General features: G+C 28.0%; 1 protein-coding gene and 1 non-coding gene across 3 annotated transcripts; one reads left to right on the top strand and one right to left on the bottom strand.

Annotated features, from left to right (window-relative positions):
- Positions 1-671: 671 nt before the first annotated feature.
- Positions 672-9428, top strand: LOC145763751 (synaptotagmin-1-like). 2 transcript variants are annotated; one of them, XM_082575264.1, is made up of 9 exons: positions 672-893; positions 1301-1482; positions 2687-2788; positions 3732-3806; positions 4194-4286; positions 4985-5158; positions 6266-6409; positions 6927-7031; positions 8184-9428. In XM_082575264.1, the coding sequence occupies exons 1-9, from the start codon at positions 758-760 to the stop codon at positions 8361-8363; spliced, it is 1191 nt and encodes a 396-aa protein (XP_082431390.1). In that variant the 5' UTR covers positions 672-757; the 3' UTR covers positions 8364-9428. The 2 variants fall into 2 exon arrangements, with proteins under 2 accessions (XP_082431390.1, XP_082431389.1); XM_082575263.1 differs by having other exon boundaries at positions 2681-2788.
- A 590-nt stretch (positions 9429-10018) lies between these two features.
- Positions 10019-10091, bottom strand: Trnam-cau (transfer RNA methionine (anticodon CAU)). The gene has a single exon. It is a non-coding gene; the product is annotated as a tRNA-Met (tRNA).
- Positions 10092-10274: the final 183 nt, after the last annotated feature.

The raw sequence follows: 10274 nt of genomic DNA, 5'->3' as shown, positions 1-10274 counted from the left end.
TAAGTTAAACAAAAGCTTGCAAAGTTTAGGGTAACTATTTGCAGTAGTTTAAAAAATTATGTTTATACCAAATTCTTTAGACAGTTAGTCTCTAGTAACAGCAAAAGATTTACTAACAACCTGACAGCTAATAGTAGTTTGTTAGTATGTTTAACAACAACTTTTGACTAAATGCAACCCAGAAAACAGATTTTAATATTGATATATCGATATGCTTGGACTAAAACAGTACAGCGTGCTAATGAATTATTGATTACTGTTCCAACGATGAAAAGCTTTTAGCTGTGTGCTATTGGTTAACGGTTGCAGTTCGATTGATTTTAGTTGGAGCAATATAGTTGTACTTTGTTATAAGTTTGTAAGACTGTATTTTAATTAAAAAGAGAATATATTTTGTGTTGGCTGTTTCGTGGTATATGGCTGATTAAGTTAGATTGTGCTAACAATGTTGTAATTTTTGTCATTTGACAGAATTTGCAGTTATTTTTAAAGTTTAAATGAGTCCTATATAGGTACATTTTGCCTAAAAATGTAGAATTTTATCAACAGTCATCAAAATAATATGTTTACAGTTTTTTAAAATTATATATATATAACTTAATATATATACAAATTGTTTTGTTATAATAATTAAAAGTAATTTATATAAAACTTTAAATTTAAACAGGTTTTTAAGATTTTATATTCTATAATTGTTCACGTACTACTTAATTAGTCGATGTTAACTAATTAAACGGAGTAAAATAGCATCAAAACGATGTCTGTTTTAAGAAAAATGGTGAAAAGAGCGGAGGGGAACGATACCAGTGAAGTGGTTGTCACGACAACTACCACACTGACTGAAACTGATGAAAATATCGTGAAAGGAGCAATTGACAATCTCTATAAAAAATGTAAGTATTTTTGTTGTATACTATATATACAAATTTTAAACAAATGTTATTTAACTTAATAACTCCTGTTTAATCAATAATCAATGGACAGACTAATTTAACTGGCAGCATCGTGTAGTGGTCACAATACTTGTCTACACTACATAAGATCTTGGGTTCGATCCCCATTGCTCTTTTATTGTAGCGCTCTTGAGTAAGGCGCTATAAACGGTAAAAACTTCTGCTTAGGCAACACTTAATTAGCAGCTTATGATGAAAGGCAACTTAAGACTTAGTCGGGATGATAACTGTTACTCTATGTTTAGGTCGTGAAACAGGCTTTTTAACATCGAGGATAAATACAAAACAATGTTGGGGTTTGATTTTATGAATTTTTTTTTTAAATAAATTGAATTTTATATTTACAGTGCCAAGTTGGGCATGGATAATGATCGCCATCGGAGCTGGTCTTGTGTTTCTGATCGTTCTTTATTGTTGTTGTAAGCGATGTTGTTGCAAAAAGAAGAAGAAAAATAAGGAGAAGAAAGGACTCAAAGATGCAATCGATTTACAATCCGTAAAAAATCTAGGAAACAGCATGAAAGAAAAGGTGAACATTATTTTTGATTTTAACAAAAAAAATACATTTTTTTTCTTAAAAAATAGTAAAAAAACTTTTGTGTTTTTGTTCAAATGGAAATTTTAAGCCTACAATATTGGGTAATTTTAACACAATAAACATTTTTTATTTAAAAAAAGCAAACAGTTGCAAATTTAATTATCTATTGCATACTGAATTATTTATGGCAATGTACTTTAATTATTTAAAGTAGCTGTGTAAATGTATTAGCTTCATTTTGCACAATACCCAAGTGTTTTCATTTTGTTAAAAAAATTAAGTTCTGAAAACCAATTTGGTAAAATCTTAAATATAATTTTTTTTAGGGCTAAATTTTATATTTTATTTATGTTTTTTTACTAAGATTGGGGATATAGCATATGCGCTACAATAAAACCTATTATTAACATCCTGTTGTACTATAAAGTAGATATAGTTGTTATTTTAACACCATTATGTTTCTAGGATTTGACATTCAAAAATTTACAATGTACGTCATACCCATAATAGAATAATAAAATTTCTTTTTTGTTAGGATTTTGTGTCAAAATTTAAAAGCTTTTCAAGTTAAAATTTAAAGATGAAATATTGAGCTTCAATAAACAAAAAAAGGACTTTTAATTTGTCACTAAATATAAAGTTTTAATCCAACCTGAAATTAGATTACTCTATAGTTTTCTATATATTTTTTATACAAAGCATCAGCATTTTAAGTTTGTTTATTTATTGTTACAGTAAGTGTAAAAATAATAAAAACATTTTTCTCAATTTTTTAGTATACAATCTCTAACTAACAACAAGTGATTCTTGCTTTCCATTATATTGATAAACCTAAAAATATATGTATAAAACTATATATACCATTTACATTTTAACATTGATCAAAAAATTATACATTTTTATATTTTTTTACATTAAATTTTTTCATTTTAAAAATTTGGGTCACGGATGTTGTCCGGCTCTAGACAAAACAACGTTCCGTTTACCATAGGAGAAAATCCGTAATCTGTAGGTGATAATTCTCTCGCACCATAATCCAGAGAGGGAATTTAGAAGAGCCGTAGTGTAATTATATTTTGTCTAGAACCGGACAACATACATGATCCAAAAAAAAAGAAAATTTCTTGTATAAGAATTTTTGATATTTTCGTAATTTTGTTAACTAATTTTCAAATTAATTCTTGGCAAGGTACAGCCAGATGTGGATGACCTGGATAACGGGATCGAAAAAGACGAGGAAGAACAAAAACTCGGAAAGCTACAATTCTCACTCGACTACGACTTTCAACAAAACAATGTAAGTTACATTTTAAGTTATTTTTAAAAATCAATGTTATTTAAATTTAATTTTAAGAGTAACTATTAATAAATTTTAGTTTTTTTTCTGTTTTGTTTGTTTTTTAATTTGTTGAATATATCTATAATTAGATTATTATTGTTATTGTTTTGTTAAATGTGTATTTAATTATTTTTTTATTTGTTTATTGTTCATTATAATTATACCAGTAAAAAACAATAGACTGAATTATTTTAATTATTGGCTAGTGTTTATAGTTCTATTGTTTAAATTGTTTTTAATATTTAAATAAACACAAGCATTGTAAAAGTTTCACAATAAAGCTGTTAGTTACATTTTACTTTATATTTATGCCACCTAATTAAACAACATAAGCTTATAAAATTATTCAAAATAACCCACTTCAACATAAGGAGTCATGCAATTTACTTTGTAAACAGTGTTTGTTTGTTCTTAAACAAAGGTTCAGCCTATTATTTTGTTTGTTTAAAGTAGGAATGTTAACCTTTACATGTGGGCTTTTGGTTTCTATGTCTTGACTACCAAAAACTTTAAGTTTTAGGTCGTAAAACTTTCCTATGACATTTACTTAATAAGTTTATCTTAATGAATTGGCATATTACGAAATTGTTCATAATTTTTGAAAGGCTTATTTGTATTAAACTAACATGTGTTCACAAAAATAATCTAAAATATGGTGTACTCTTATTGCTATTTTATTTTTAAAAATCGACATTTTTAACATTATAAATTAAAAAATATTTTAAAAATATTTACAATACTTATATTTAGACCTTTTTAAATGTTTTATGTAAATTTTAAACCAAGGGTTTTATGGAATTTTTAAACCATAATAAAATCTAAGTTTATGGCGTTATTATTGTGTAAATTTTAAGATTACAGCTTTCGGAAAAAAAAGTTGAATATATTTTTTATGTTTTAGCTTGCTGTTGGTACGATCCAAGCCGCCGATTTACCTGGGATGGACATGAGTGGGACTTCTGACCCTTATGTGAAGGTAAGTGTCACGGCACAATTTCTGTGGCATTAAAAGTGTCATGAGTTTCGTTTTCTTTACCAAAATTATATCTTTAGTTTTTTGGATTTTTATTAATTTGTAAATTATAATATAAAACTGTGATTAAAATTACATATATTTAAATTGCCAATGTAAATCCAAGTTAAAAAAAAATAACTGTTTTAGACTGATTATTTATTATAATTAATGAGCCTTAATTAGTGATTCATTTTCATTAATAATATAAGTTTATCTAAATTTTAGTATAAATATCCATTCTTCATAATTACCAAGCGCTTTTTGTGCTAATGGTCAAAATTTATTTTATTTATTTATATAAAGTGTTTTTTATTTCATGTTCTATGTGATTCTAATACCTTGTTGTAGGTTTACATGCTTCCTGATAAGAAGAAGAAATATGAAACTAAAGTTCACAGAAAAACTTTGAATCCAGTTTTCAACGAAACCTTCAACTTCAAGGTACGATTTAATTTAAAAACTTGCATACATAATGTGTACTACTTTTGTAATGATAATTTAAATTAAAAGTGCGAAATAATTGTGAGTTAAAATGTAAATCATACAAACAATGCAAGGGCCTAATGCAAGTAAATTAATTATAAGACCATTTTCACTATTCTTAAAACTGAGTTTATAATAAATGTTAAAGTAATGGAAAACCCCAAATAAATCAACCACGCGTGTTATATACACTTTACCTCTAACCAACCATTTACTTAACGTGTTATTCAATATCCTGAAGTTCACAGAAATTCCTGTATCTAACTATTCATGTAGTCTATCATGATTGTATTTGACGAAATAAGGGCATGTTAACTAATTATTTTGTGACTAAAATTTTCAACCAATTTAAAAAAAAAAAATAGTGAAAAAAATTTAACTTTAAGACTGCTTATAGTAAGATATATAAAAAAAAACTTGCTGTTAATTTACTTTACTATTCACCCATAATATCAAAATACACATTTTTTCGTAAACCAAAATTTTAAAAATAACATTTTATCAAAATTTAGGGCAACTATTTAGAAAATTAAAGTGCTTTTTAGCTTTTATTTTAATGATAATAGATCAGTAAAATGGCGTTTAAGAAAATTGTTTTTTAGTAAAATGGTTTTATTTAATATCACTAAAAGTTTGTAAAAAAATTCCATTTTCAGGTTCCTTACAATGAGATCGGAGGAAAAACTTTAATTTTTGCGATTTATGATTTTGATCGGTTCTCACGTCATGACATCATCGGTGAGGTCAGAGTTCCGATGAACCACGTCGACTTGGGAACCGTAACCGAGGAATGGAGGGATCTTGTGAGTGCTGAAAATGATAAGGAAAATGTAAGTATTGGAAAGATGTGATTTTAATTAAAATGTAGGAAACTGTGATTATATATTTCATTAAAAAATTGTAATAAGAATTAATGCAGTTTATATTACGTTGAAGAAAAATGGAAGTTTTTAATATTGATTGCAACTTTAAAATTTAAAAACTGAACACATGAAAGGAGGCTTTGCTGTGCAAATATTAAATTAAAGTCTTTATAACTTTAGGGTTTTTATTTTTAACATCCGGCTTCATTTATTGACATTAGTCCATTAATAAAGTAATTGTTAAACTTTGTGCTAATATTTCAACAAAATATAATTAATTGAACTTAAATATTTAAAGAAAAACTTGGGAAATTATAAATTAATACCTTTAGCCCTTTTTTTCCTTTTTTTAAATGCTTTTGTTATGCATTTTAATAATATATATTTGTTTTCTAATTTATATAAAGTTAGGGCATTTATTTAAAGTTTTAAATGGTTTATTTAAAAGGCCTTTGATGCTTTAGATTTTAATGATATTTCTTAAACAATTTTAAATTAATAATTTAGCAAAAACATTTTAAATACATGATTCATAATTCCTAACATTATACGAGCACAATAGAAATCTCATAAAATAACCTACATTTTAAATTACTGATATTTCCAAGAACAATTTATAACGTAACTTATTAATTATTCATGGACCAAATGCGTCATCAATTTTCAAAATACTGAAGGCAATAAATGGTTTGGTATAATACTAAACTTGCATATCTTTAAGACTAATATGTCGAAACTGGGTAAACTTAAAACCTGTTTTACTAAATGGTAGGTTAAATATCAAGCAATATAATCAATGATATTTAAAATTACTAAAGTCAACTCAAGACTGGGTTGTGGTAACTAACATTACTCTATGTTTAGGCTATATAGTTAACCTTTCCACATCAAGAATAAAAAAATATTAAAAAATCGGATATCTGTGGGGCCCCAAGAATAAATTGTTTTTGCTTGTTTTGAATATTATTGACCTGGTATCATTACCTGATTAAACTTCTATCTTTAAAGCAGTAGGAAAAGTTAAACTTTAACTTTGTCACAAAAATGTTAAATTCTTTATCTTTTTATTTCCAGGAAAAACTTGGCGATATTTGTTTCTCGTTGAGATATGTTCCAACCGCTGGCAAACTTACCGTGGTTGTTCTTGAAGCCAAAAACTTGAAGAAAATGGACGTTGGAGGATTGTCTGATCCTTATGTTAAGATTACACTTCTGCAGGTGAGACTATTTCAGAGATTTTAACACAATTTAAGCTAAGAAAATAACACTTAATTATTAAACAGCTTGTAATGGTGTTGTAGTGGTCAGAACATTCTTCTACCATACACAAGGTCCTGGGTTCGATCCTCAGTGTTCTCATGCTGTAGCGCCCTTAAGTAAGGCGCTATAAACAGTATGAACTCCTGCTGAGCCAGCACTTAATCAGCAGTATATTTATCTGGCAATTATAATCTATAATATCGTAAACTGCCACAGGCAACTTGAGACTGGGTCAGGGTGATGGTGTTACCCTATGTTTAGGTCATAAAGTTGACCTTTCCACATCGAGGATAAAGATATCTACAAAAAAAATGTATTTTTTGGTCATGCTATTTATTAAGTAATTCTAAAAGAAATTTTTGCTGTTACTTTTTTGTTTATTCTGATATATTACTTAAATTATTACAGTATTTTTTTTACTTAACAGTATTATGTAGTTCACTTATCTTAACCAGCAAATGCTTTACTTTTTCAGGGTGGCAAGAGATTGAAAAAGAAGAAAACCACAATCAAGAAAAATACTTTGAACCCCTATTTCAATGAATCGTTCAGTTTTGAGGTTCCATTTGAACAAATCCAGGTTTGTTTTCTTATGATAAATTTATTTACTTTTTGTTGTGTATTCTAAGATAGCAGTCGTATCATAGATTAGCTTTTGAGTATGTTTAAGTGTAAAACAGTTTATTATATGAAGCAAAAGACAATAATTTTAATAAATTTACTGGCAGCGTGGTGTAGTGGTCAGAACACTTGCTACACCACACATGAGGTCGTGGGTTCAATTCCCACTGCTATTATGCTGTAGTGCCCTTAAGTAAGGCGCTGTAAAAGGTATGAACTCCTGCTAAGCCAGCACTTAATCAGCTGCATATTTATCGGGCAATTATAATCTATAATATCCCAAACTGCCACAGACAACTCGCGACTGGGTCGGAGTAACTAATGTTACTCTATGTTTAAGTCGCGCATTCCACTTTACCACATCAAGGATAAAATTATATACAAAAAAATAGCTTAGACTATGCACTGCTATTGCTTGAAGGATAGGTTTTGATTAACAATTGCTTTATTGATTAGTTCCAAAATTTATTGATTTCAATGAAATATACATAAGCCTTTAAAATCTCTATATTGTGAAGTAACTTGTGTTTAGAAATTTTATAAAAATCATTAAGCTATTTTTCTTTTTCATGTTACTAAGGTTAAAAGGTGTAGCTAAAAACTTAATTAAAACATTAAACTATAAGGATTATTAAATGAATTGCTTTTTGTTAATTACAATTTATTGATTATTTTGTTTTGTGTTTAAATTGGTCATACAGTCTTAATATACATTAAAACTTTTTAATTAACTTGAACATCAATTGTGTTTTCAAAATTAGAAGTTTTTTTTTTATATATATACCCTTTTTCCCCGATGTGAAAAGGTCAAATGCGCGTCTTAAACATCAGAGTAACATCAATTACTCCGACCATGACTTGAGTTGTCTTTTGCAGTTTGGGATATTATAGATTATAATTGCCCGATAATTATACTGCTGATTAAGTGCTGGCTCAGCAGGAGTTCATACCGTTTATAGTGCCTTACTCAAGGGTGCTACAGCATGAGAGCAGTGGGGATTGAACCCACAACTTTATCTATTAATTAATTTTCTCAACCTTTAAAGAGTTTTGTATTTAAAATTGTTTTTTTTTTAAAAACTATTTTAACTTTTTTGAATTGTTTTTACAGAAAGTCTCACTCGCTATCAGTGTGTTTGATTACGACCGAATGGGTAAGAATGACGTCATCGGGAAACTAATTCTCGGCTGCAACGCATCAGGCACCGAACTACGTCACTGGAGCGACATGCTCGCGTCACCAAGACGACCAATCGCACAATGGCACACTCTTCATCCCGAAGACAGTTAAATATTTGGTCGAACAGTAGAAAGTAATATAGGAATATATATTGTTGTAGTTCTTTGCTCAATTCTGCTTTCTTTTTCTGTAAAATCACAGAGTTCTTTGTGATGCTGGATTTAGAGTTAGAAATTCTAGAATAAATGTAAGGTTCAATTCAGAAAAATAGTTTTAAAATTGTTTTAAACACAAAAATCATCATCTTTTTTTTTGTACAGCGTTATGTTTATTTTAGTGTAATATTTGTAATTTTATAAAGGTGCTGTTGCAATTCGATTCATATATATAACCCATTCCGTCTTTACCCCTTTTCTTTGTGCAGTTTTTAAGTTTTTTTATTGCGTTTTTCATATTTTAAAATCACGTCAACTGCAAGTTTTTATTTGTTAGTGCAATTTTAGGTTCCGAATATGTTTTATTGTTAGCCCGAATATTTAAATTATTCTCTTGTACTCTCATGGGTTATGACTCTTATTGCCTCACTCGATATATAATCGATACAGACAAAAAAGGAATTTTAGATATCCTCCTATTGACCTATGGGACTTTAAAAATCAATTTAAATTAAATTTATTTAGTTACTGTTGAAATTTCTTTTTTATTTTAGAGCTTTTAATGCAGTTTGATTAAATGGAATTCACGCACTTACTCTTAAATTAACTTTTCTTTACATGCTCAATCGATTATTATGCTTTGATATTTATTTAAGCTTGAAGGTTGCTATGTTGAAATTTCTATTAAAAACTTTAATTAAATATGTCAACATCATTAAGTTAATGAAAAACTAATTAATTGAATTTTTAAACCTTTGGTTGCAACATTTTAAAATTGGTTTCATATATTTTTAAGTTACACAAATGTTTTTTATATAATTTACCGTTGTTTAGTAGATTAATGTTAATGTAATTCATGATAATATTTTGCACACTTCTGCTGTATAATAACCACAGTTTTATGCAGTTCTCAATGTCGTAGTTATTTGTAAATATCGGTAGTAACTTTTCTATTTGTTTTATATTAGCGGTGCATATATTATTTATTTCTGTAAGAAAACTACAACAATTTCTAATTATCTTTAGGCTTATGGTTATTTTAATTTACTAAGTCCATTAATCTGTACGGAATTTGCATATTTTGAAGGTAAAATTTTCACGTTATTTGTCTGTAAGAGTAATCGTAATATACAAAAATAAAAATTTAGATTTAAAATGTATTTTTATTTATGACGTCACGAAAATTCAGTCACGTGACCCGGTGAAGATATCTTATCATGAGTAAGGTCTGGTAAGTATTAAGTTTTACATATTTGCTGTATACAAGCTATTAACTTGCAAATTTTGTTCTATTTAGATCTGGACCTTATCAAACACTTCACATTATGAAGTAATCATCTTTGTCTGTGACGTAGAAGTCCTTAAAAGGAATCCAAGTTACTTAGTCGATGGGGTAATAGGCGTGTTCGGCTCCAAGTAAATGTCTTTATTCACTTTGCAAGGCAGGGCAGTAGACAGTTTTAAACGCTATTTTACGTCTTTTAAAAAAAAAAAAAAAAATAGATAAATTTTCAGTGATTTTTTAAGCGATGGTGGACCCCATAGAAAATAGAAAAAAAGGACAATTTTGTGTAGTTTATGTTTTTTTAAATTTAAATAAGGCAAAAAATATGCCCCAAGTGAGGATCGAACTCACGACCTTGAGATTATGAGACTCACGCGCTGCCTACTGCGCCATCAAGGCTGTATTTAAGTGCTTTTGGAATGTGGTACCCTTCATTTTATATTTAAAGTTACGTTAAGTATATTTAAAATCAATTTCTTAAACATTTGGTTAGCATGTGATTACAGAACTAGTTCAAAACGGCAAATTAAAGGATTTAACTTTTTAGGAATAGTTAAACGTAAACATTTTTTGAAAACATTT

This window comes from Corella eumyota, chromosome 1 (genome assembly GCF_963082875.1).
Source record: "Corella eumyota chromosome 1, kaCorEumy4.1, whole genome shotgun sequence".
NCBI lineage: Eukaryota > Metazoa > Chordata > Ascidiacea > Phlebobranchia > Corellidae > Corella > Corella eumyota.
The sequence above is the reverse complement of the archived record's forward strand: the minus strand, read 5'-3'. Positions and strand labels throughout refer to the sequence as shown.

Excerpts from the sequence above, each read along its gene's own strand:
- LOC145763751 (XM_082575263.1), top strand. The coding sequence starts at position 758 with ATGTCTGTTTTAAGAAAAATGGTGAAAAGAGCGGAGGGGAACGATACC. Across the intron at positions 1,483-2,680 it reads GAAACAGCATGAAAGAAAAG|GTACAGCCAGATGTGGATGA; the intron begins GTGAACATTATT and ends ATTCTTGGCAAG. Across the intron at positions 7,032-8,183 it reads TTCCATTTGAACAAATCCAG|AAAGTCTCACTCGCTATCAG; the intron begins GTTTGTTTTCTT and ends TTGTTTTTACAG.